The sequence below is a fragment of the Lissotriton vulgaris genome, chromosome 8, assembly GCF_964263255.1.
Source record: "Lissotriton vulgaris chromosome 8, aLisVul1.2, whole genome shotgun sequence".
In the NCBI taxonomy this organism is placed as follows: Eukaryota; Metazoa; Chordata; class Amphibia; order Caudata; family Salamandridae; genus Lissotriton; species Lissotriton vulgaris.
In genome coordinates, this window is record NC_141696.1 from 1059534871 (window position 1) to 1059559000 (window position 24130).

A 24130-nucleotide genomic window follows, 5' to 3' on the forward strand; every position below is an offset into this window, starting at 1 on the left:
AGTATAGGCCCAAGGGACTAACGAGTCTTTAGTTTGGCCTTCCCGCTTGAGGAATAGCTTAAGTTTAGGGGAGACACCTTCCATCATTTGTAAACAGCAACATTTCCCAGCGGTTTACATAGACACCGGTAGATGTCGTGGGACAACCATTTAGTACCCCATTGACAATCATTGAAGGGGATCAGATACCTTAGCTGTCCGATGAGGCCATCAAAGACACCGGTGGGTTACTAGTTACAGACAGATAAGAAAATAGGTGGGTTTCTTTAACAGTACACAGAGGTCGTATCCTCAAGACATGCATCTATCACAGAGATTGTCTTTGTATGTTTAGAGCGGTGCCTTATTCGTCCGAGCAGTTGCCGGGTGAGGTGAGGTCCACTTCCCATAAACTGATGGGTAAGTGTCAAACTTTTGTATGTTTATTCTTTTTGTGATGTAATATAATACACTTTATATGCGACTATCACAGAGGCGTGATGGTCCAGTCTGAGAGTATTCTATATTACCACTGGTTATGCACGAGTAACAGCAACTTTTACTTTATTCTCGCTGTAGATTTAATTGTGAGGATGATACACATGCAATGTCTACAATGTTCTCTTTCCATTTTTTGTTCTCACATAGGAAAGACCTATTGCATCAACAGAACAATACTGAGAAGATGTGGTAGGATGGTTTCTAATTGATCACTCTTATGTTTATTTTCTTATTTCTTAGTTGAGCACATATGATAGTGCCCTTGCAGTAGCAGAGTGTAGCTTGGCCCTGACGAATGCCAGTGATACTTCACAGTAAGGCAGAAACATGTTGGCCCTGTATAGATCTTTGTCTTGATTTCTACCAAGCAAGTTAGACAGTGATTATTTCACACTGTCAGTCCACTATTTTTTTAATCTGACGTCCAGGTAAACACTATTAAAGGTCTTTGTTTGCCTTGATAGCCATTTTAATGCACTTCACTTTTCTTATTTTTTGCAATGCACATATCAGTCCCACTATCTAGACTTACAACTGTGGTAACCATACCTTGGTCTTGTGATCCGTTGCTAATATCTAACTGGGTGATCGCACACAGACCTGGTTTTGGAAGTCCTAGATGATGAGGCTCCGCCATCAGGTGGGCTGATAGGACTTAATCAACAACAGTTGATAGTCTTTATTTGAATTATTTGTTGTGCAACCTTACCAGTGTTAATTGTTATATCTCAGCACCACTTGACCTACAGGCTTTGTTGTTATTTAGGTAGTTACACAGGGGGTATTAGCCTGTTTGGTCGTTAAACACTTCCCTCGGACCCTCTCTTACGAGTTGTTATGATAGTGTATGGAGCAGCCTCGGCTGCGGGTCTTTGTTTCTCTATTTAGCACCACACAGCAAATGTTGTAGTGCAATTTAGCTCACCCACTTTATTTATTTAGTTGTCTGTCTGTTGCAGTTCCTCACTATGGAGGAATTTGGTGGCTTAGCATTTGACGATGAGGATCTCAATTCCATCCTAAGTAACAACCCCAGCATATTAGATGACTTACCCTCCACCTCTACTCCCACGACAGAGGATGATTGGGTTAAACTTTTGAACCTGAAAAAGAATCACTCCCGTATCTCATTACACGGTGTGATTATGAACGAGTACCTACATGGTAAGTGTGCACCATCTGGCTTGATCGTCACCACGACACCCAGACTCTTTCTGAAAGATAAAGAATTCTTGAAAAATTGGGCTTTGATTGGATGGCGGTGCACCCGTGATTGGCTGGTTTTAATTATTAAAACAGCAAAGAAAACAGCTGATGCCTTATTGGTAGAGATCCAAGTTTTGGAGGGTCAAATCAACGCAGCTGTGCGGCCTGTGATCTACAAAAAGAACTTGGAAGATGCCAATAAAACGAACAAAGAATATTATGACAACATTCTGCTTAACAAAGTGGAGAAGTTCAAAAAAGACTTGGCACGTTTCTCCATGGAATTGGCTTACCCCTACTTGAGTGACTCCTATGTAGCTCCTTCTACCAACTCCAAAGGTAGGAGATACGGGTCTAATTATTCTTCTTCGGGCTCGGACTCGGGCTCTAGTGATCAAGGGAACTCCAACACAGGCCCTAACACCGGGACACGTGGTGGTGGTTTCCAACGAAGACCTAATAGAGGCCGGGGAGGACAACAGTACCCCAATCCGGGACAGTGGTGGCCCCCAGGCCCATGGAATTATCATCCCGGGGCGATGGGCCCCCCACCTATGGGTCACCCTATGTCCATGTATCCCCCAAACCCGTCATTCTACTATGATCAGTCTTTTTTATGGCAGGGCCGAGGCAGGAACCGCGGCAAAAGGAGAGGCCAACAAACTGTGAATTGGGCTCCTCAGCCCAACAAGACAGGCCCGACAACAGGAGCTGCGACCTAGTAGTGAACCTGAGCTCGAGGACTATGACACCGCTTGAGAACACTGTTTTGAACAAAGGGCTGGGCTTTGTTCCTACCAATACAGGCGATATGTTCAAATTGAGGTGCGAGCTCGAAAGTTTTTACAGGAAAATACGTCTGCATTTCTTCTTCAAAACATCTAGCTCTAACATGAACGAGTCCAATAATCTTGACCAAGGTGAACAGAATACCGGCCTTAGACCCAAATCGACATTTACTCCTCTGAACCAACAAGTACCAGCAAATGTCTTAGCTTTTGAACAAGCAGTGACACACAAGGTCACTAATACCGAACAACGACGGAAGACTTTTCATAACATGTCCAACTTAGAGAAATCAGCACTTTCTGCTCTGTCTAATGACAGGTCTCTGACTATCAAGCCGGCTGACAAGGGCGGAGCCATAGTGCTACAGGACACCACAATCTATCATCAAGAATGTCAACGACAACTAAATGACACCAAATCCTACCGTCTCCTTAATGAAGACCCTACTCCCAGAATCTCGAATGACATCAAGAGTCTGGTGGAGGAAGGAACAGCAGAAGGCTGGATTACCCCTCACGAAGCAAGATATCTAATAACTACACACCCGGTTATTCCTTACTTCTACTGCCTTCCTAAAATACATAAGGCCCAGAGACCGCCCCCGGGAAGGCCCAATATTTCGGGCATAGGTTCATTACTCGAGCCTTTATCTACCTTTGTGGATTTCCTCCTAAAACCTATCGTGAAGGAAACACCAACATACCTACAGGATACTGGTGATGTGCTCAGACTCCTGGCCGACATTGAGTTCAACGTTGAGACAGACCTACTGGTCAGCTTCGTCGATGAATCATTGTATACGTCAATACCGCAGCAAAAAACACTGGATTGCATCAGGAGCCTCCTTGAGGCTAGACAAATGGATACCATAACACCCGTTGCTTTCATCATGGAGTGTGCAAGGATCGCCATGATGGAAAACTTTTTTCAGTACCAGAACGATCTCTACCTCCAGGTGTCAGGGACCTCAATGGGGAGTGTCTTTGCGCCTAGCTTGGCAAACCTTTACATGCACCAATTCGAACAAGACCATGTATTGAACCACAGTAACCCCTTCATCCATCAGGTGGTACTGTGGAAACGATACATCGATGACATCTTGGTGATTTGGAGAGGGACGGTAACAGAGGTATCGTCCTTTCATACATGGTTAAACTCTAGGAATCAGTTTCCTAAGTTTACCATGGAGAGTAGCAAAGATAAATTGGCGTACCTTGACCTCCAGATCTTCCCGGCAGAGGGTGGCCTACAGAGTGAACTTTTTAAGAAACCGATGGCACGTAACTCGCTTCTGTCATTTCAGAGCTTTCATCCTCAATCACTACGCGAGAATTTACCTGTAGGCCAATTTCTCAGGGTTAGACGGAATTGTTCGTCTAACACCTTATACGAACATCATGCCAAGGAACTGGCACTCAACCTGAAAGATCGGCATTACCCTAACCAACTAATACGCCGGGCACGAAAGAGAGCATTGAACAACAATCGTGAGGCACTCCTGCAACACCAGAGGCCCGAGACTACCAGAGACCGGATGACTATGGTTCAAACTTTCACTACATCTTCCAATCAAGTGAAGAAAATCATACTGAAGCATTGGAAAATTCTCAATACAGGTGCAGGGACAATACCTCGCCCGTTGTTTGCATTTAAAAGAGGACCATCTATTCGAGATAACCTGGTGCACACTAGACCTCGCAACGAGATGAAACAAACCACCAACACCCTCTGGAATAGTAATCCAGTCCAAGGCCATTACCCCTGTGGGAACTGTGCTGCCTGTCCACAGACACGGAAGACCTTGACAATTGACATGGGCACGAACAGACCTTGGAGACTGACAAGGCACACAAACTGCAATTCAGAAAAAGTAATATACCTGATCACTTGCCCTTGCAAGAAGCAATATGTGGGTCATACAACGCGGATGATTATGTCTCGCATCAGCGAACATAAAAGCACAATCCGTTGCAGGAAGCAATCTACAGGCCTCACCAATCACTTTCTGGAAGCAAATCATAAAGTTGAGGATTTGTTCTGGGTTGTGCTGGAACAGCCATACATTCCACAACATATTACTGATGTCTCCCACTTTCTCTTTGTTAAGGAGCAACAGTGGATTTACAGATTGAAATCTGATGTCAACGGACTGAATGACAGCATTCCATGGTTATCCATCTGAACACAACACTTGCCATTGGGTGCCCTTTGATATCACAACAAGGTGCGCTGACTACTGTAGATTGAGTTTCCCACATATCTGTGGCGCTCACTATATCAGGCACCTTTTTAATTACTTTTCAGGTTCAAAAACTTGGGTGTCTACTGACCCACCCATTTCCAGACTTACCAATATAAGCAGCAATTTTGATCATTTCCATCATTGATCTTAATCTTGATCTCCCATCTTTCATTAATATCTTATGATAGCGCCTAGGGGTCCAGGGAAGTATGATAGCATATCTTTCCCCTGATCCACATTTAGTCATTGCTGGTTTTAGGCCGTGCAGTGTCCTCCACGCTACCTATGACTGGCAATAACCCAGTGATTTCAGCAACGAACATCATTGTCCAATGGTATTAACAAAGAAATGATCTTTGCTTTAATTTTGATGACAATTGCGCCGCGGCGCCTGTTTTGGCAATAATAATACTGTTCTCATAGCTTCCGCATAGATGTGGTGGGCAGTGCTGAGCATGGATGTTATTGCGCAAAGGCGATACATACTTAGGCAGTGTCTCGCTCCCGACGTGTAACGAGAGAAAGTACACCGCCAACGGTCATGCGCTGTGCACTTCAGTGGGCGCACTTGCCTCCACGCATGCGCGCCCGTTGTTCGTGTTAGTTTGCGCAAGCGCGGGGGATAACTGTCCTACACAGCGCAATGGCAGCGCGTCAGAAGGACGGCCCAGCTGAGTTCTATCATTCAATCAGCTGCGCTATAAATAGACGGAAGTCCTGTCCGTCGGTGCCTCCCCTTCGGCTCGTGATTCCGCCGCAAGGTACCGACGGACAGGTAAGATGGGACCGGGCTGCTCAGACCTAGGGGGCTGTAGGCATTAGTTTATAGTTTTGCCACTCTATTTGATGGATAGTAAAGATTGCTGGGACACTATTCCACCAGTTATTAGCAGCATTAACAAACAGCTGTTTTTTAGACATCAGCCGGTGCCTTGGCATAACGCTGTGGTACAAAACTCCCCCCATGAACACACTGAAGGGGACCAGATACCTGAGTCACTCATGGTACTAGGTAGTATAGGCCCAAGGGACTAACGAGTCTTTAGTTTGGCCTTCCTGCTTGAGGAATAGCTTAAGTTTAGGGGAGACACCTTCCATCATTTGTAAACTGCAACATTTCCCAGCGGTTTACATAGACATCGGTAGATGTCGTGGGACAACCATTTAGTACCCCATTGACAATCATTGAAGGGGATCAGATACCTTAGCTGTCCGATGAGGCCATCAAAGACACCGGTGGGTTACTAGTTACAGACAGATAAGAAAATAGGTGGGTTTCTTTAACAGTACACAGAGGTCGTATCCTCAAGACATGCATCTATCACAGAGATTGTCTTTGTATGTTTAGAGCGGTGCCTTATTCGTCCGAGCAGTTGCCGGGTGAGGTGAGGTCCACTTCCCATAAACTGATGGGTAAGTGTCAAACTTTTGTATGTTTATTCTTTTTGTGATGTAATATAATACACTTTATATGCGACTATCACAGAGGCGTGATGGTCCAGTCTGAGAGTATTCTATATTACCACTGGTTATGCACGAGTAACAGCAACTTTTACTTTATTCTCGCTGTAGATTTAATTGTGAGGATGATACACATGCAATGTCTACAATGTTCTCTTTCCATTTTTTGTTCTCACATAGGAAAGACCTATTGCATCAACAGAACAATACTGAGAAGATGTGGTAGGATGGTTTCTAATTGATCACTCTTATGTTTATTTTCTTATTTCTTAGTTGAGCACATATGATAGTGCCCTTGCAGTAGCAGAGTGTAGCTTGGCCCTGACGAATGCCAGTGATACTTCACAGTAAGGCAGAAACATGTTGGCCCTGTATAGATCTTTGTCTTGATTTCTACCAAGCAAGTTAGACAGTGATTATTTCACACTGTCAGTCCACTATTTTTTTAATCTGACGTCCAGGTAAACACTATTAAAGGTCTTTGTTTGCCTTGATAGCCATTTTAATGCACTTCACTTTTCTTATTTTTTGCAATGCACATATCAGTCCCACTATCTAGACTTACAACTGAGGTAACCATACCTTGGTCTTGTGATGCGTTGCTAATATCTAACTGGGTGATCGCACACAGACCTGGTTTTGGAAGTCCTAGATGATGAGGCTCCGCCATCAGGTGGGCTGATAGGACTTAATCAACAACAGTTGATAGTCTTTATTTGAATTATTTGTTGTGCAACCTTACCAGTGTTAATTGTTATATCTCAGCACCACTTGACCTACAGGCTTTGTTGTTATTTAGGTAGTTACACAGGGGGTATTAGCCTGTTTGGTCGTTAAACACTTCCCTCGGACCCTCTCTTACGAGTTGTTATGATAGTGTATGGAGCAGCCTCGGCTGCGGGTCTTTGTTTCTCTATTTAGCACCACACAGCACATGTTGTAGTGCAATTTAGCTCACCCACTTTATTTATTTAGTTGTCTGTCTGTTGCAGTTCCTCACTATGGAGGAATTTGGTGGCTTAGCATTTGACGATGAGGATCTCAATTCCATCCTAAGTAACAACCCCAGCATATTAGATGACTTACCCTCCACCTCTACTCCCACGACAGAGGATGATTGGGTTAAACTTTTGAACCTGAAAAAGAATCACTCCCGTATCTCATTACACGGTGTGATTATGAACGAGTACCTACATGGTAAGTGTGCACCATCTGGCTTGATCGTCACCACGACACCCAGACTCTTTCTGAAAGATAAAGAATTCTTGAAAAATTGGGCTTTGATTGGATGGCGGTGCACCCGTGATTGGCTGGTTTTAATTATTAAAACAGCAAAGAAAACAGCTGATGCCTTATTGGTAGAGATCCAAGTTTTGGATGGTCAAATCAACGCAGCTGTGCGGCCTGTGATCTACAAAAAGAACTTGGAAGATGCCAATAAAACGAACAAAGAATATTATGACAACATTCTGCTTAACAAAGTGGAGAAGTTCAAAAAAGACTTGGCACGTTTCTCCATGGAATTGGCTTACCCCTACTTGAGTGACTCCTATGTAGCTCCTTCTACCAACTCCAAAGGTAGGAGATACGGGTCTAATTATTCTTCTTCGGGCTCCGACTCGGGCTCTAGTGATCAAGGGAACTCCAACACAGGCCCTAACACCGGGACACGTGGTGGTGGTTTCCAACGAAGACCTAATAGAGGCCGGGGAGGACAACAGTACCCCAATCCGGGACAGTGGTGGCCCCCAGGCCCATGGAATTATCATCCCGGGGCGATGGGCCCCCCACCTATGGGTCACCCTATGCCCATGTATCCCCCAAACCCGTCATTCTACTATGATCAGTCTTTTTTATGGCAGGGCCGAGGCAGGAACCGCGGCAAAAGGAGAGGCCAACAAACTGTGAATTGGGCTCCTCAGCCCAACAAGACAGGCCCGACAACAGGAGCTGAGACCTAGTAGTGAACCTGAGCTCGAGGACTATGACACTGCTTGAGAACACTGTTTTGAACAAAGGGCTGGGCTTTGTTCCTACCAATACAGGCGATATGTTCAAATTGAGGTGCGAGCTCGAAAGTTTTTATAGGAAAATACGTCTGCATTTCTTCTTCAAAACATCTAGCTCTAACATGAACGAGTCCAATAATCTTGACCAAGGTGAACAGAATACCGGCCTTAGACCCAAATCGACATTTACTCCTCTGAACCAACAAGTACCAGCAAATGTCTTAGCTTTTGAACAAGCAGTGACACACGAGGTCACTAATACCGAACAACGACGGAAGACTTTTCATAACATGTCCAACTTAGAGAAATCAGCACTTTCTGCTCTGTCTAATGACAGGTCTCTGACTATCAAGCCGGCTGACAAGGGCGGAGCCATAGTGCTACAGGACACCACAATCTATCATCAAGAATGTCAACGACAACTAAATGACACCAAATCCTACCGTCTCCTTAATGAAGACCCTACTCCCAGAATCTCGAATGACATCAAGAGTCTGGTGGAGGAAGGAACAGCAGAAGGCTGGATTACCCCTCACGAAGCAAGATATCTAATAACTACACACCCGGTTATTCCTTACTTCTACTGCCTTCCTAAAATACATAAGGCCCAGAGACCGCCCCCGGGAAGGCCCATTATTTCGGGCATAGGTTCATTACTCGAGCCTTTATCTACCTTTGTGGATTTCTTCCTAAAACCTATCGTGAAGGAAACACCAACATACCTACAGGATACTGGTGATGTGCTCAGACTCCTGGCCGACATTGAGTTCAACGTTGAGACAGACCTACTGGTCAGCTTCGACGTTGAATCATTGTATACGTCAATCCCGCAGCAAGAAACACTGGATTGCATCAGGAGCCTCCTTGAGGCTAGACAAATGGATACCATAACACCCGTTGCTTTCATCATGGAGTGTGCAAGGATCGCCATGATGGAAAACTTTTTTCAGTACCAGAACGATCTCTACCTCCAGGTGTCAGGGACCTCAATGGGGAGTGCCTTTGCGCCTAGCTTAGCAAACCTTTACATGCACCAATTCGAACAAGACCATGTATTGAACCACAGTAACCCCTTCATCCATCAGGTGGTACTGTGGAAACGATACATCGATGACATCTTGGTGATTTGGAGAGGGACGGTAACAGAGGTATTGTCCTTTCATACATGGTTAAACTCTAGGAATCAGTTTCTTAAGTTTACCATGGAGAGTAGCAAAGATAAATTGGCGTACCTTGACCTCCAGATCTTCCCGGCAGAGGGTGGCCTACAGAGTGAACTTTTTAAGAAACCGATGGCACGTAACTCGCTTCTGTCATTTCAGAGCTTTCATCCTCAATCACTACGCGAGAATTTACCTGTAGGCCAATTTCTCAGGGTTAGACGGAATTGTTCGTCTAACACCTTATACGAACATCATGCCAAGGAACTGGCACTCAACCTGAAAGATCGGCATTACCCTAACCAACTAATACGCCGGGCACGAAAGAGAGCATTGAACAACAATCGTGAGGCACTCCTGCAACACCAGAGGCCCGAGACTACCAGAGACCGGATGACTATGGTTCAAACTTTCACTACATCTTCCAATCAAGTGAAGAAAATCATACTGAAGCATTGGAAAATTCTCAATACAGGTGCAGGGACAATACCTCGCCCGTTGTTTGCATTTAAAAGAGGACCATCTATTCGAGATAACCTGGTGCACACTAGACCTCGCAACGAGATAAAACAAACCACCAACACCCTCTGGAATAGTAATCCAGTCCAAGGCCATTACCCCTGTGGGAACTGTGCTGCCTGTCCACAGACACGGAAGACCTTGACAATTGACATGGGCACGAACAGACCTTGGAGACTGACAAGGCACACAAACTGCAATTCAGAAAAAGTAATATACCTGATCACTTGCCCTTGCAAGAAGCAATATGTGGGTCATACAACGCGGATGATTAAGTCTCGCATCAGCGAACATAAAAGCACAATCCGTTGCAGGAAGCAATCTACAGGCCTCACCAATCACTTTCTGGAAGCAAATCATAAAGTTGAGGATTCGTTCTGGGTTGTGCTGGAACAGCCATACATTCCACAACATATTACTGATGTCTCCCACTTTCTCTTTGTTAAGGAGCAACGGTGGATTTACAGATTGAAATCTGATGTCAACGGACTGAATGACAGCATTCCATGGTTATCCATCTGAACACAACACTTGCGATTGGGTGCCCTTTGATATCACAACAAGGTGCGCTGACTACTGTAGATTGAGTTTCCCACATATCTGTGGCGCTCACTATATCAGGCACCTTTTTAATTACTTTTCAGGTTCAAAAACTTGGGTGTCTACTGACCCACCCATTTCCAGACTTACCAATATAAGCAGAAATTTTGATCATTTCCATCATTGATCTTAATCTTGATCTCCCATCTTTCATTAATATCTTATGATAGCGCCTAGGGGTCCAGGGAAGTATGATAGCATATCTTTCCCCTGATCCACATTTAGTCATTGCTGGTTTTAGGCCGTGCAGTGTCCTCCACGCTACCTATGACTGGCAATCACCCAGTGATTTCAGCAACGAACATCATTGTCCAATGGTATTAACAAAGAAATGATCTTTGCTTTAATTTTGATGACAATTGCGCCGCGGCGCCTGTTTTGGCAATAATAATACTGTTCTCATAGCTTCCGCATAGATGCGGTGGGCAGTGCTGAGCATGGAGGTTATTGCGCAAAGGCGATACATACTTAGGCAGTGTCTCGCTCCCGACGTGTAACGAGAGAAAGTACACCGCCAACGGTCATGCGCTGTGCACTTCAGTGGGCGCACTTGCCTCCACGCATGCGCGCCCGTTGTTCGTGTTAGTTTGCGCGGGGGATAACTGTCCTACACAGCGCAATGGCAGCGCGTCAGAAGGACGGCCCAGCTGAGTTCTATCATTCAATCAGCTGCGCTATAAATAGACGGAAGTCCTGTCCGTCGGTGCCTCCCCTTTGGCTCGTGATTCCGCCGCAAGGTACCGACGGACAGGTAAGATGGGACCGGGCTGCTCAGACCTAGGGGGCTGTAGGCATTAGTTTATAGTTTTGCCACTCTATTTGATGGATAGTAAAGATTGCTGGGACACTATTCCACCAGTTATTAGCAGCATTAACAAACGGCTGTTTTTTAGACATCAGCCGGTGCCTTGGCATAACGCTGTGGTACAAAACTCCCCCCATGAACACACTGAAGGGGACCAGATACCTGAGTCACTCATGGTACTGGGTAGTATAGGCCCAAGGGACTAACGAGTCTTTAGTTTGGCCTTCCCGCTTGAGGAATAGCTTAAGTTTAGGGGAGACACCTTCCATCATTTGTAAACAGCAACATTTCCCAGCGGTTTACATAGACATCGGTAGATGTCGTGGGACAACCATTTAGTACCCCATTGACAATCATTGAAGGGGATCAGATACCTTAGCTGTCCGATGAGGCCATCAAAGACACCGGTGGGTTACTAGTTACAGACAGATAAGAAAATAGGTGGGTTTCTTTAACAGTACACAGAGGTCGTATCCTCAAGACATGCATCTATCACAGAGATTGTCTTTGTATGTTTAGAGCGGTGCCTTATTCGTCCGAGCAGTTGCCGGGTGAGGTGAGGTCCACTTCCCATAAACTGATGGGTAAGTGTCAAACTTTTGTATGTTTATTCTTTTTGTGATGTAATATAATACACTTTATATGCGACTATCACAGAGGCGTGATGGTCCAGTCTGAGAGTATTCTATATTACCACTGGTTATGCACGAGTAACAGCAACTTTTACTTTATTCTCGCTGTAGATTTAATTGTGAGGATGATACACATGCAATGTCTACAATGTTCTCTTTCCATTTTTTGTTCTCACATAGGAAAGACCTATTGCATCAACAGAACAATACTGAGAAGATGTGGTAGGAAGGTTTCTAATTGATCACTCTTATGTTTATTTTCTTATTTCTTAGTTGAGCACATATGATAGTGCCCTTGCAGTAGCAGAGTGTAGCTTGGCCCTGACGAATGCCAGTGATACTTCACAGTAAGGCAGAAACATGTTGGCCCTGTATAGATCTTTGTCTTGATTTCTACCAAGCAAGTTAGACAGTGATTATTTCACACTGTCAGTCCACTATTTTTTTAATCTGACGTCCAGGTAAACACTATTAAAGGTCTTTGTTTGCCTTGATAGCCATTTTAATGCACTTCACTTTTCTTATTTTTTGCACTGCACATATCAGTCCCACTATCTAGACTTACAACTGTGGTAACCATACCTTGGTCTTGTGATGCGTTGCTAATATCTAACTGGGTGATCGCACACAGACCTGGTTTTGGAAGTCCTAGATGATGAGGCTCCGCCATCAGGTGGGCTGATAGGACTTAATCAACAACAGTTGATAGTCTTTATTTGAATTATTTGTTGTGCAACCTTACCAGTGTTAATTGTTATATCTCAGCACCACTTGACCTACAGGCTTTGTTGTTATTTAGGTAGTTACACAGGGGGTATTAGCCTGTTTGGTCGTTAAACACTTCCCTCGGACCCTCTCTTACGAGTTGTTATGATAGTGTATGGAGCAGCCTCGGCTGCGGGTCTTTGTTTCTCTATTTAGCACCACACAGCAAATGTTGTAGTGCAATTTAGCTCACCCACTTTATTTATTTAGTTGTCTGTCTGTTGCAGTTCCTCACTATGGAGGAATTTGGTGGCTTTGCATTTGACGATGAGGATCTCAATTCCATCCTAAGTAACAACCCCAGCATATTAGATGACTTACCCTCCACCTCTACTCCCACGACAGAGGATGATTGGGTTAAACTTTTGAACCTGAAAAAGAATCACTCCCGTATCTCATTACACGGTGTGATTATGAACGAGTACCTACATGGTAAGTGTGCACCATCTGGCTTGATCGTCACCACGACACCCAGACTCTTTCTGAAAGATAAAGAATTCTTGAAAAATTGGGCTTTGATTGGATGGCGGTGCACCCGTGATTGGCTGGTTTTAATTATTAAAACAGCAAAGAAAACAGCTGATGCCTTATTGGTAGAGATCCAAGTTTTGGAGGGTCAAATCAACGCAGCTGTGCGGCCTGTGATCTACAAAAAGAACTTGGAAGATGCCAATAAAACGAACAAAGAATATTATGACAACATTCTGCTTAACAAAGTGGAGAAGTTCAAAAAAGACTTGGCACGTTTCTCCATGGAATTGGCTTACCCCTACTTGAGTGACTCCTATGTAGCTCCTTCTACCAACTCCAAAGGTAGGAGATACGGGTCTAATTATTCTTCTTCGGGCTCGGACTCGGGCTCTAGTGATCAAGGGAACTCCAACACAGGCCCTAACACCGGGACACGTGGTGGTGGTTTCCAACGAAGACCTAATAGAGGCCGGGGAGGACAACAGTACCCCAATCCGGGACAGTGGTGGCCCCCAGGCCCATGGAATTATCATCCCGGGGCGATGGGCCCCCCACCTATGGGCCCCCCACCTATGGGTCACCCTATGCCCATGTATCCCCCAAACCCGTCATTCTACTATGATCAGTCTTTTTTATGGCAGGGCCGAGGCAGGAACCGCGGCAAAAGGAGAGGCCAACAAACTGTGAATTGGGCTCCTCAGCCCAACAAGACAGGCCCGACAACAGGAGCTGCGACCTAGTAGTGAACCTGAGCTCGAGGACTATGACACCGCTTGAGAACACTGTTTTGAACAAAGGGCTGGGCTTTGTTCCTACCAATACAGGCGATATGTTCAAATTGAGGTGCGAGCTCGAAAGTTTTTATAGGAAAATACGTCTGCATTTCTTCTTCAAAACATCTAGCTCTAACATGAACGAGTCCAATAATCTTGACCAAGGTGAACAGAATACCGGCCTTAGACCCAAATCGACATTTACTCCTCTGAACCAACAAGTACCAGCAAATGTCTTAGCTTTTGAACAAGCAGTGACACACAAGGTCACTAATACCGAACAACGACGGAAGACTTTTCATAACATGTCCAACTTAGAGAAATCAGCACTTTCTGCTCTGTCTAATGACAGGTCTCTGACTATCAAGCCGGCTGACAAGGGCGGAGCCATAGTGCTACAGGACACCACAATCTATCATCAAGAATGTCAACGACAACTAAATGACACCAAATCCTACCGTCTCCTTAATGAAGACCCTACTCCCAGAATCTCGAATGACATCAAGAGTCTGGTGGAGGAAGGAACAGCAGAAGGCTGGATTACCCCTCACGAAGCAAGATATCTAATAACTACACACCCGGTTATTCCTTACTTCTACTGCCTTCCTAAAATACATAAGGCCCAGAGACCGCCCCCGGGAAGGCCCATTATTTCGGGCATAGGTTCATTACTCGAGCCTTTATCTACCTTTGTGGATTTCTTCCTAAAACCTATCGTGAAGGAAACACCAACATACCTACAGGATACTGGTGATGTGCTCAGACTCCTGGCCGACATTGAGTTCAACGTTGAGACAGACCTACTGGTCAGCTTCGACGTTGAATCATTGTATACGTCAATCCCGCAGCAAGAAACACTGGATTGCATCAGGAGCCTCCTTGAGGCTAGACAAATGGATACCATAACACCCGTTGCTTTCATCATGGAGTGTGCAAGGATCGCCATGATGGAAAACTTTTTTCAGTACCAGAACGATCTCTACCTCCAGGTGTCAGGGACCTCAATGGGGAGTGCCTTTGCGCCTAGCTTAGCAAACCTTTACATGCACCAATTCGAACAAGACCATGTATTGAACCACAGTAACCCCTTCATCCATCAGGTGGTACTGTGGAAACGATACATCGATGACATCTTGGTGATTTGGAGAGGGACGGTAACAGAGGTATCGTCCTTTCATACATGGTTAAACTCTAGGAATCAGTTTCTTAAGTTTACCATGGAGAGTAGCAAAGATAAATTGGCGTACCTTGACCTCCAGATCTTCCCGGCAGAGGGTGGCCTACAGAGTGAACTTTTTAAGAAACCGATGGCACGTAACTCGCTTCTGTCATTTCAGAGCTTTCATCCTCAATCACTATGCGAGAATTTACCTGTAGGCCAATTTCTCAGGGTTAGACGGAATTGTTCGTCTAACACCTTATACGAACATCATGCCAAGGAACTGGCACTCAACCTGAAAGATCGGCATTACCCTAACCAACTAATACGCCGGGCACGAAAGAGAGCATTGAACAACAATCGTGAGGCACTCCTGCAACACCAGAGGCCCGAGACTACCAGAGACCGGATGACTATGGTTCAAACTTTCACTACATCTTCCAATCAAGTGAAGAAAATCATACTGAAGCATTGGAAAATTCTCAATACAGGTGCAGGGACAATACCTCGCCCGTTGTTTGCATTTAAAAGAGGACCATCTATTCGAGATAACCTGGTGCACACTAGACCTCGCAACGAGATAAAACAAACCACCAACACCCTCTGGAATAGTAATCCAGTCCAAGGCCATTACCCCTGTGGGAACTGTGCTGCCTGTCCACAGACACGGAAGACCTTGACAATTGACATAGGCACGAACAGACCTTGGAGACTGACAAGGCACACAAACTGCAATTCAGAAAAAGTAATATACCTGATCACTTGCCCTTGCAAGAAGCAATATGTGGGTCATACAACGCGGATGATTAAGTCTCGCATCAGCGAACATAAAAGCACAATCCGTTGCAGGAAGCAATCTACAGGCCTCACCAATCACTTTCTGGAAGCAAATCATAAAGTTGAGGATTTGTTCTGGGTTGTGCTGGAACAGCCATACATTCCACAACATATTACTGATGTCTCCCACTTTCTCTTTGTTAAGGAGCAACGGTGGATTTACAGATTGAAATCTGATGTCAACGGACTGAATGACAGCATTCCATGGTTATCCATCTGAACACAACACTTGCCATTGGGTGCCCTTTGATATCACAACAAGGTGCGCTGACTACTGTAGATTGAGTTTCCCACATATCTGTGGCGCTCACTATATCAGGCACCTTTTTAATTACTTTTCAGGTTCAAAAACTTGGGTGTCTACTGACCCACCCATTTCCAGACTTACCAATATAAGCAGAAATTTTGATCATTTCCATCATTGATCTTAATCTTGATCTCCCATCTTTCATTAATATCTTATGATAGCGCCTAGGGGTCCAGGGAAGTATGATAGCATATCTTCCCCTGATCCACATTTAGTCATTGCTGGTTTTAGGCCGTGCAGTGTCCTCCACGCTACCTATGACTGGCAATCACCCAGTGATTTCAGCAACGAACATCATTGTCCAATGGTATTAACAAAGAAATGATCTTTGCTTTAATTTTGATGACAATTGCGCCGCGGCGCCTGTTTTGGCAATAATAATACTGTTCTCATAGCTTCCGCATAGATGCGGTGGGCAGTGCTGAGCATGGAGGTTATTGCGCAAAGGCGATACATACTTAGGCAGTGTCTCGCTCCCGACGTGTAACGAGAGAAAGTACACCGCCAACGGTCATGCGCTGTGCACTTCAGTGGGCGCACTTGCCTCCACGCATGCGCGCCCGTTGTTCGTGTTAGTTTGTGCACGCGCGTGGGATAACTGTCCTACACTGCGCAATGGCAGCGCGTCAGAAGGACGGCCCAGCTGAGTTCTATCATTCAATCAGCTGCGCTATAAATAGACGGAAGTCCTGTCCGTCGGTGCCTCCCCTTCGGCTCGTGATTCCGCCGCAAGGTACCGACAGACAGGTAAGATGGGACCGGGCTGCTCAGACCTAGGGGGCTGTAGGCATTAGTTTATAGTTTTGCCACTCTATTTGATGGATAGTAAAGATTGCTGGGACACTATTCCACCAGTTATTAGCAGCATTAACAAACGGCTGTTTTTTAGACATCAGCCGGTGCCTTGGCATAACGCTGTGGTACAAAACTCCCCCCATGAACACACTGAAGGGGACCAGATACCTGAGTCACTCATGGTACTGGGTAGTATAGGCCCAAGGGACTAACGAATCTTTAGTTTGGCCTTCCCGCTTGAGGAATAGCTTAAGTTTAGGGGAGACACCTTCCATCATTTGTAAACAGCAACATTTCCCAGCGGTTTACATAGACATCGTAGATGTCGTGGGACAACCATTTAGTACCCCATTGACAATCATTGAAGGGGATCAGATACCTTAGCTGTCCGATGAGGCCATCAAAGACACCGGTGGGTTACTAGTTACAGACAGATAAGAAAATAGGTGGGTTTCTTTAACAGTACACAGAGGTCGTATCCTCAAGACATGCATCTATCACAGAGATTGTCTTTGTATGTTTAGAGCGGTGCCTTATTCGTCCGAGCAGTTGCCGGGTGAGGTGAGGTCCACTTCCCATAAACTGATGGGTAAGTGTCAAACTTTTGTATGTTTATTCTTTTTGTGATGTAATATAATACACTTTATATGCGACTATCACAGAGGCGTGATGGTCCAGTCTGAGAGTATTCTATATTACCACTGGTTATGCACGAGTAACAGCAACTTTTACTTTATTCTCGCTGTAGATTTAATTGTGAGGATGATACACATGCAATGTCTACAATGTTCTCTTTCCATTTTTTGTTCTCACATAGGAAAGACCTATTGCATCAACAGAACAATACTGAGAAGATGTGGTAGGATGGTTTCTAATTGATCACTCTTATGTTTATTTTCTTATTTCTTAGTTGAGCACATATGATAGTGCCCTTGCAGTAGCAGAGTGTAGCTTGGCCCTGACGAATGCCAGTGATACTTCACAGTAAGGCAGAAACATGTTGGCCCTGTATAGATCTTTGTCTTGATTTCTACCAAGCAAGTTAGACAGTGATTATTTCACACTGTCAGTCCACTATTTTTTTAATCTGACGTCCAGGTAAACACTATTAAAGGTCTTTGTTTGCCTTGATTGCCATTTTAATGCACTTCACTTTTCTTATTTTTTGCACTGCACATATCAGTCCCACTATCTAGACTTACAACTGTGGTAACCATACCTTGGTCTTGTGATGCGTTGCTAATATCTAACTGGGTGATCGCACACAGACCTGGTTTTGGAAGTCCTAGATGATGAGGCTCCGCCATCAGGTGGGCTGATAGGACTTAATCAACAACAGTTGATAGTCTTTATTTGAATTATTTGTTGTGCAACCTTACCAGTGTTAATTGTTATATCTCAGCACCACTTGACCTCATTCTTGCTTGCCACGAGGGTAGGTTTGTAATGACGATGCCTACAGGGCTGATGTAACAGAATTTCCCAATAGTAAACTGTTGTGGCATTAACAGCATTGGTAAGCAGAATGCCTGATGTCGGCCTCAAGGGAGAGTGGGTGGGGAAGTCTCAGAACAGCGTCAGAGAGTAGGCAAGCATCAGTAATCATTTTCAGGTCATCACAGGTGGATAGCAGAGTGGATCCCTGGCCTCCTTTTGTTAAAAGGGACAATTGAAGAGGGATTTAATTTTTCGGACATCCTAGAGCTTAATGAGAAAGAAAACTTTTTTTTTTTAAATTCTTTTTATTGTTGCATCAGACGAATCATAATTGCAAAAAAACAAGACATAGCGGAGGAGCGTCAACATTCCGCTCTCTCCGTCATTTCGCAACTTTTTTATATCAAGACACATCGTATTCATCATGTTGAACTTATTTTGCATTTTTACCCGAAACTCCCCCCTCCATCAACTGCAAGAAAAGACGTCAACTGTGGAACACCATTTTGAAACCCCCCCCGCCCCTCTCCTCCCCCCCCCTCGCAGCGTGACACCCTTCTCCACCACCCCCCGACCCCCGAGTCCACTGCAGCCTTCTATTTCTATGCAACATTTGATGTAGTCAATCCCGTGGCCCGAACCCTCCGAGAGTAGTTATACATGCATCACTAGCAAACGCACCACCCCGATACCCCACCCGACATCCCGCCCTCCAATCCTGACAGTTCCTGGCCTCCTACTCCAACCCATGGTAGTGCCTCCACTTGGCCCATATTTTTCGGAATTTTCGAGGGCACCCTCTAGCTTTATAGGTAACCCGTTCAGCTGCCATGTACAAATCTAATCCCCTTCTCCAGTCTTCCAGGTTAGGTTTCCCAGGCGCCCCCCAGAGTCTCGCTATGTCTCTCTTCGCGACTACCAGAGCCAACAGCAGGAAAATGAGTAGGTGGCGTGTGAGGTCCACCTCTGTTGACATGCCCAAAAGCGCCAGTTTGGGGTCCTTAGGCACATCTACCTCCAGTACCGCACCCAATTCACTAAAGACCTCATCCCAGTATTCCTGAATCACTGTACACCCCCAAATGATATGGAAGAAATCGCCTGTTTGGTGGTGGCATCGTAAGCAATTAGTGTCGGCGATCCTCCCCATCCGAAAGAGTCTCACCCTGTCAAAATAGGCCCGATGAAGAACTTTAAACTGTATGAGACGGAGCCTCGATTTTATGGCCACTTCTCGTGGGTGCATGAGGATGAGTTCCCAATCCAGGTTCTCCAGGGTGCCCACATCCGCCTCCCACCTCTCCCTAAGAGCCTGTAGATCACCCAACATGTTATTCGTCAGTGTTTTGTATGTCATAGACACCGCCCCCCTCTGTATCTGTTCCTGCAGTAAACGGCCCTCAAGTGGTGCAAACTGTGGTATGCCTGTGAGAGATATGTTCTGTGCCCCCCACGCATGTCGAAACTGTAGGTATTTGTAGTATTGTGTTTTCTGGAGGCCAAAGTCGTGCTGTAGTGCCTGGAAAGTTTTTAATTCCCCCCTTGCTATTACATCCCCTACTGTGGAGATGCCGATATCGTCCCACCTTTGAAAGCCTCTCAGTTTGTTCAGCTCAGCCAGCCACCTACAAGACCATAGTGGTGTTTGGCGGGTGGGCCTCTCATTCCAGCCCATTCTTACAGTCGCTCTGCGCCACGCCGACAGGGTAATCCTGGTCGCAGGGAGGAGCTGGTGGCCCCCCTTGCCCCCATACAAGAAATGCAGCACCGTCTTATTCCCCCATTTGGATCTCTCTAGTGCATAGGTAGGGTGATCAGCCGGGGCTTGTATCCAATCATTGATCGGGGTAAGGTGTTCTGACCAGTAGTAGGCCTCCAGATTAGGAAGCGAGATTCCCCCACTATATTGGTGGCGCTGTAGAGTCGTGAGCGCCACCCGGGGCTGCTTCCCCAGCCACAAGAAGGAGCAGAGATCGGCGTGAATTTTGTTCACGGTCATGGCCGGCAGGGGATAATACTCATTTTGGAGTGCATACAGGAACTTCGGTAGCAGGATCATTTTATAGAGGGCAGCACGGCCTAAGATGGTGAGCGGGAGCGGTCTCCACCGATCCATTTCCGCCTTCGCTGCCACCAATACTCTATTGACATTGTCTGCATAGGAGCGTTGCCTATCTAGGGTGATAAAGACCCCCAAGTACCGAAAGCCTTCCGTGGTGTGTATGAGTAACTCAGGCAGGCACTCCCCCCGTGGAGCACCCTGCGGGTCGTAGAGGACCGATTTGTGCCAGTTTATAGTGTGTCCGGCTACTGCCCCAAAGTCGCCTAGTTCCTTGAATAAGGCCGGGATTGTCCTAGCCGGGTTTGTCACGTATAGCAGCACATCATCTGCATACAGCGAGATCTTCTCCTGGTCAGTGTCCGAGTCCCCCCAGTGAAATCCAGCTATAGCTCGATTACGCCGGATACGGATCGCAAGGATCTCAATCGTGAGGGTAAAGAGGAGTGGGGATAGCGGGCACCCCTGGCGGGTCCCCCGCTCTATCACGAACTCTCTTGACATTCGCCCGTTGATCCGCACTCGAGCCCTAGGGTTCGAGTATAGAAGCTGCTCCCAATGCTGGAATTTGGGCCCAAACCCGAAACGTTCAAGGGTCCCCGTCAGGAAGGGCCAATAGACCGCATCGAATGCCTTCTCTGCGTCCAGGGAGAGGAACCAGTGCGGCTCACTTCTTTCACAAACTTCCTGAAGCCAGTTGTGGGTACGCCGTAAATTAAGTTTGGTGGCCCTGTCCGGTAGGAAACCGGACTGGTCCGGATGTACTAATTCAGTGATGACCTGCCGTAGGCGTCTCGCCAGGATAGTGGCCAGAATTTTAGTCTCAATATTCAGAAGGGAGATCGGGCGGTAGGAGGAACAGTCCTCCCTGGGCTTGCCCTCCTTGTGGATCGGGACTATGGTAGCTAGGACCAGGTCCGACGGGAGACTCCCTGAGTCATACGCATCTGTGTAGAGCGACTTCAAGTGGCGTGAAAGGAGGTCTCCCGTCTGCTTGAAGAACTCCGCCGGAAAACCATTGGGTCCCGGGGATTTCCCCGGTTTCAGCGCAGCCATTGCCTCCGCGATTTCATCCAATGACAGGTCGGCTTCCAGAGCCTCGCTATCTTCGGCAGTCAACTGCAGGACTTCCATGTCGCCCAAGTACGACTGCACCACCTCGCAGTCCCCCAGGTCCCTAGCCCTGTAAAAGTCCTCGAAATAGGTCGCAAATGCGTCTGCTATGGTGTCATCTGATGACGCCCGCGCACCGCCAGGGAGCTCGATCCAATCCACCCACCTGGCCGCTCGCTCCCGCCTACTCAACCATGCCATGAGTTTCCCGGATTTGTCGCCGACATCATACAGGCGATGTAGGGTAGCCAGCGCCTGTGTACGCGCTTCGTCCGTGATTAGTTCCCTGTACAGCCTCTGAGTGTCCAGCAGTTTTCTAAGGCGTGCCTCCCCCTTCATTCTGTGGTATTCGGCCTCTTGAGTCAAAATGCTTGCCTCTGCATTTGCTATTGCCTCAGTGCGTTTCCTTCTGGCCTCCCCCACCCTGGTTTGGAAGCGGTCTCTCAACACGGTTTTCATGGCTTCCCACAGTGTAGCCCCGAACTGCACCGATCCCTCGTTTTCCGCCATATAGACTCTTATATCTGCTCTAATGCCCCATAGAATCTCAGGAGTTTGTATATCCCATGACGACATATGCCACTGTGCCTGTCCTCTCCCCCTTTCCCGTCCAATGTGTGCGAACAGCGGGGAATGGTCCGAAATACCCCTCGCCCTGTACTCTGCTGAGTCCCCCGCCGAGAGTTCCTGTCTAGAAGTGAATATATAATCTAGCCTAGAGAAGACTTTGTGGGCCCCAGAGTAGAAGGAGTACGCTTCCTGCGTAGGATGGAGCCACCGCCATACATCGGTGAGACCGATGGTATCCATTCTACGCGCCAGAGCTGTCGCTGCACCCACTGTGTGAGGGTTCCCAGATCTATCACGTGTCGTGCACATCACATCATTAAAATCCCCACCCATGATCTGAACCGTGTCAGCCGTGTCTAGAAGTATGTTCGTGATCTCCTGCATCATTCGTGATTGCAATTTGGGTGGAGCATAGACTGACAACAGCGTGTATCTGCGCCTCCTCCATGTCCCCTGCACCCCGGCAAATGTACCCTGTGGGTCCAACCATGTATGTGTCACTGTAAAGGGCTTTGTTTTCCTAATGAGAATTGCGGTTCCCCGGGAGTCCATAGTGTACCCTGCGTGTGCCAAGACCATGTACTGCCCGCGTGCTATAAAAACACAGTGATTCCCCCTCAAATGGGTTTCCTGGAGGAAAATGATGTCCGGTGCTAAGCGCTTAATATAGGCAGTAACCAGGCTTCTCTTAATTTTGGAACCCAGGCCGTTCACATTCCAAGTTAGCGCCGTAACCCCAACGCCATTCAGGCGTGGTTCAGCTAGTGTACTTGCCATTGCATTTTACGAGTACCATCGAGTACTGGACCCCAGGGCCAGGGTGTCAGCAAGGGTAAACTGTCTCGAACTCGCTGCTCCACACACAACTCCCTCCCCCCCCCAACTTCCCCGCACCCCAACATGAGGTAATAACAACACCAACTTACCCCTCCCGCCCCCACCCCACCTCCCTCCCCTTCCAGCTGCGCCCCAACATGGGACCAAACCATCAATGGGAGCAGGTCAGTCGCCCTCCCGCACATCCCTCCCCAACCTAAACAGCAGTTAGATCAAACACTCAGGAAAAAAAAGTGTGAGGGGGGTTGTGCCAACTTGCGTGCTCCATTGCGCCGAGCTGCCATCTCCTCCGAGCTACACATAACAATGTTCATGAATGGGAGTCTTGTGTGTCTGTGGTCAGGCCATGGCCCGACAGGTCCTGTTCCATCTGACGGATCTCCTTCGCCAATGGGTGCAATGATTCGCTCAAGAGTTCCATGTCTTCCTCACAGGACGATGGGCCTTCCGACTCCTCCACGTCGTCTCCGTCCGAACGTACTCCCTTCCGCAGTCCACTAAACCGCGAGCCTAGCGCAGGGTCAGGGGACTCCGATCTGCCGTCCCTCATGTTCGCCGACCCCCGGGTCCTATATGGCGTAGCAGCAGCCTTGTGTTGGGTCCTCCGCGGCCTCTGTCTCTGTGGCTTCGGCAATTCCCATCTCAACTTACTCCTCACTGTTTTGTCCATCGCCTCCCGGCTAGCCACTTCTCAGCTATTTAGGATGGGGCGCTCTTCCAGCCACTGCCATGCTTCCTCAGGATGGGCAAAAAAGACAGCTTTGTCTTTATAGATCACTTTCAACTTGGCGGGAAAGAGAAGCATGTACTTGATTTGTAGGGATCGCAGCTTAGCTTTCACCGAGTCATAGGAACGGCGTTGTTTTGATACCTCCTGGCTGTAATCTGGGAAGATCATTATCGTTGCGTTCTCCAGACGGATCTCCCCCAGGGTCCGGGCTTCCCTGAGGATCAGGTCCCTGTCGGCAAAGTTCAGGAAGCGTGCGATGACCGGCCGAGGTCTCGCTCCCTCCGGGGGTTTGGCCAAGAGCGCCCTGTGCGCCCGCTCGATTATGAAGCAGGGAGAAAATGGCGCCGTCGGGAAGGTATTCTTGAGCCAACTGA

General features: G+C 46.9%; 3 protein-coding genes across 3 annotated transcripts; all 3 read left to right on the forward strand.

The window, feature by feature from the left end:
• The first annotated feature begins 1448 nt into the window (after nucleotides 1-1448).
• Nucleotides 1449-2408, forward strand: LOC147698286 (uncharacterized). Its single transcript, XM_086933421.1, has one exon. It carries the CDS (start codon nucleotides 1449-1451, stop codon nucleotides 2406-2408), a length of 960 nt encoding a protein of 319 aa, XP_086789547.1.
• A 4771-nt stretch (nucleotides 2409-7179) lies between these two features.
• Nucleotides 7180-8139, forward strand: LOC147698287 (uncharacterized). Its single transcript, XM_086936215.1, has one exon. The coding sequence runs from the start codon at nucleotides 7180-7182 to the stop codon at nucleotides 8137-8139; it is 960 nt and encodes a 319-aa protein (XP_086792341.1).
• A 4765-nt stretch (nucleotides 8140-12904) lies between these two features.
• On the forward strand, nucleotides 12905-13879 carry LOC147698288 (uncharacterized). The gene has a single exon (XM_086933422.1). It carries the CDS (start codon nucleotides 12905-12907, stop codon nucleotides 13877-13879), a length of 975 nt encoding a protein of 324 aa, XP_086789548.1.
• The last annotated feature ends 10251 nt before the right edge of the window (nucleotides 13880-24130 follow it).

Bases quoted from the DNA above. Each gene is read 5' to 3' on its own strand.
- LOC147698287 (XM_086936215.1), top strand. From the start codon at position 7,180: ATGGAGGAATTTGGTGGCTTAGCATTTGACGATGAGGATCTCAATTCC.
- LOC147698286 (XM_086933421.1), top strand. From the start codon at position 1,449: ATGGAGGAATTTGGTGGCTTAGCATTTGACGATGAGGATCTCAATTCC.
- LOC147698288 (XM_086933422.1), top strand. From the start codon at position 12,905: ATGGAGGAATTTGGTGGCTTTGCATTTGACGATGAGGATCTCAATTCC.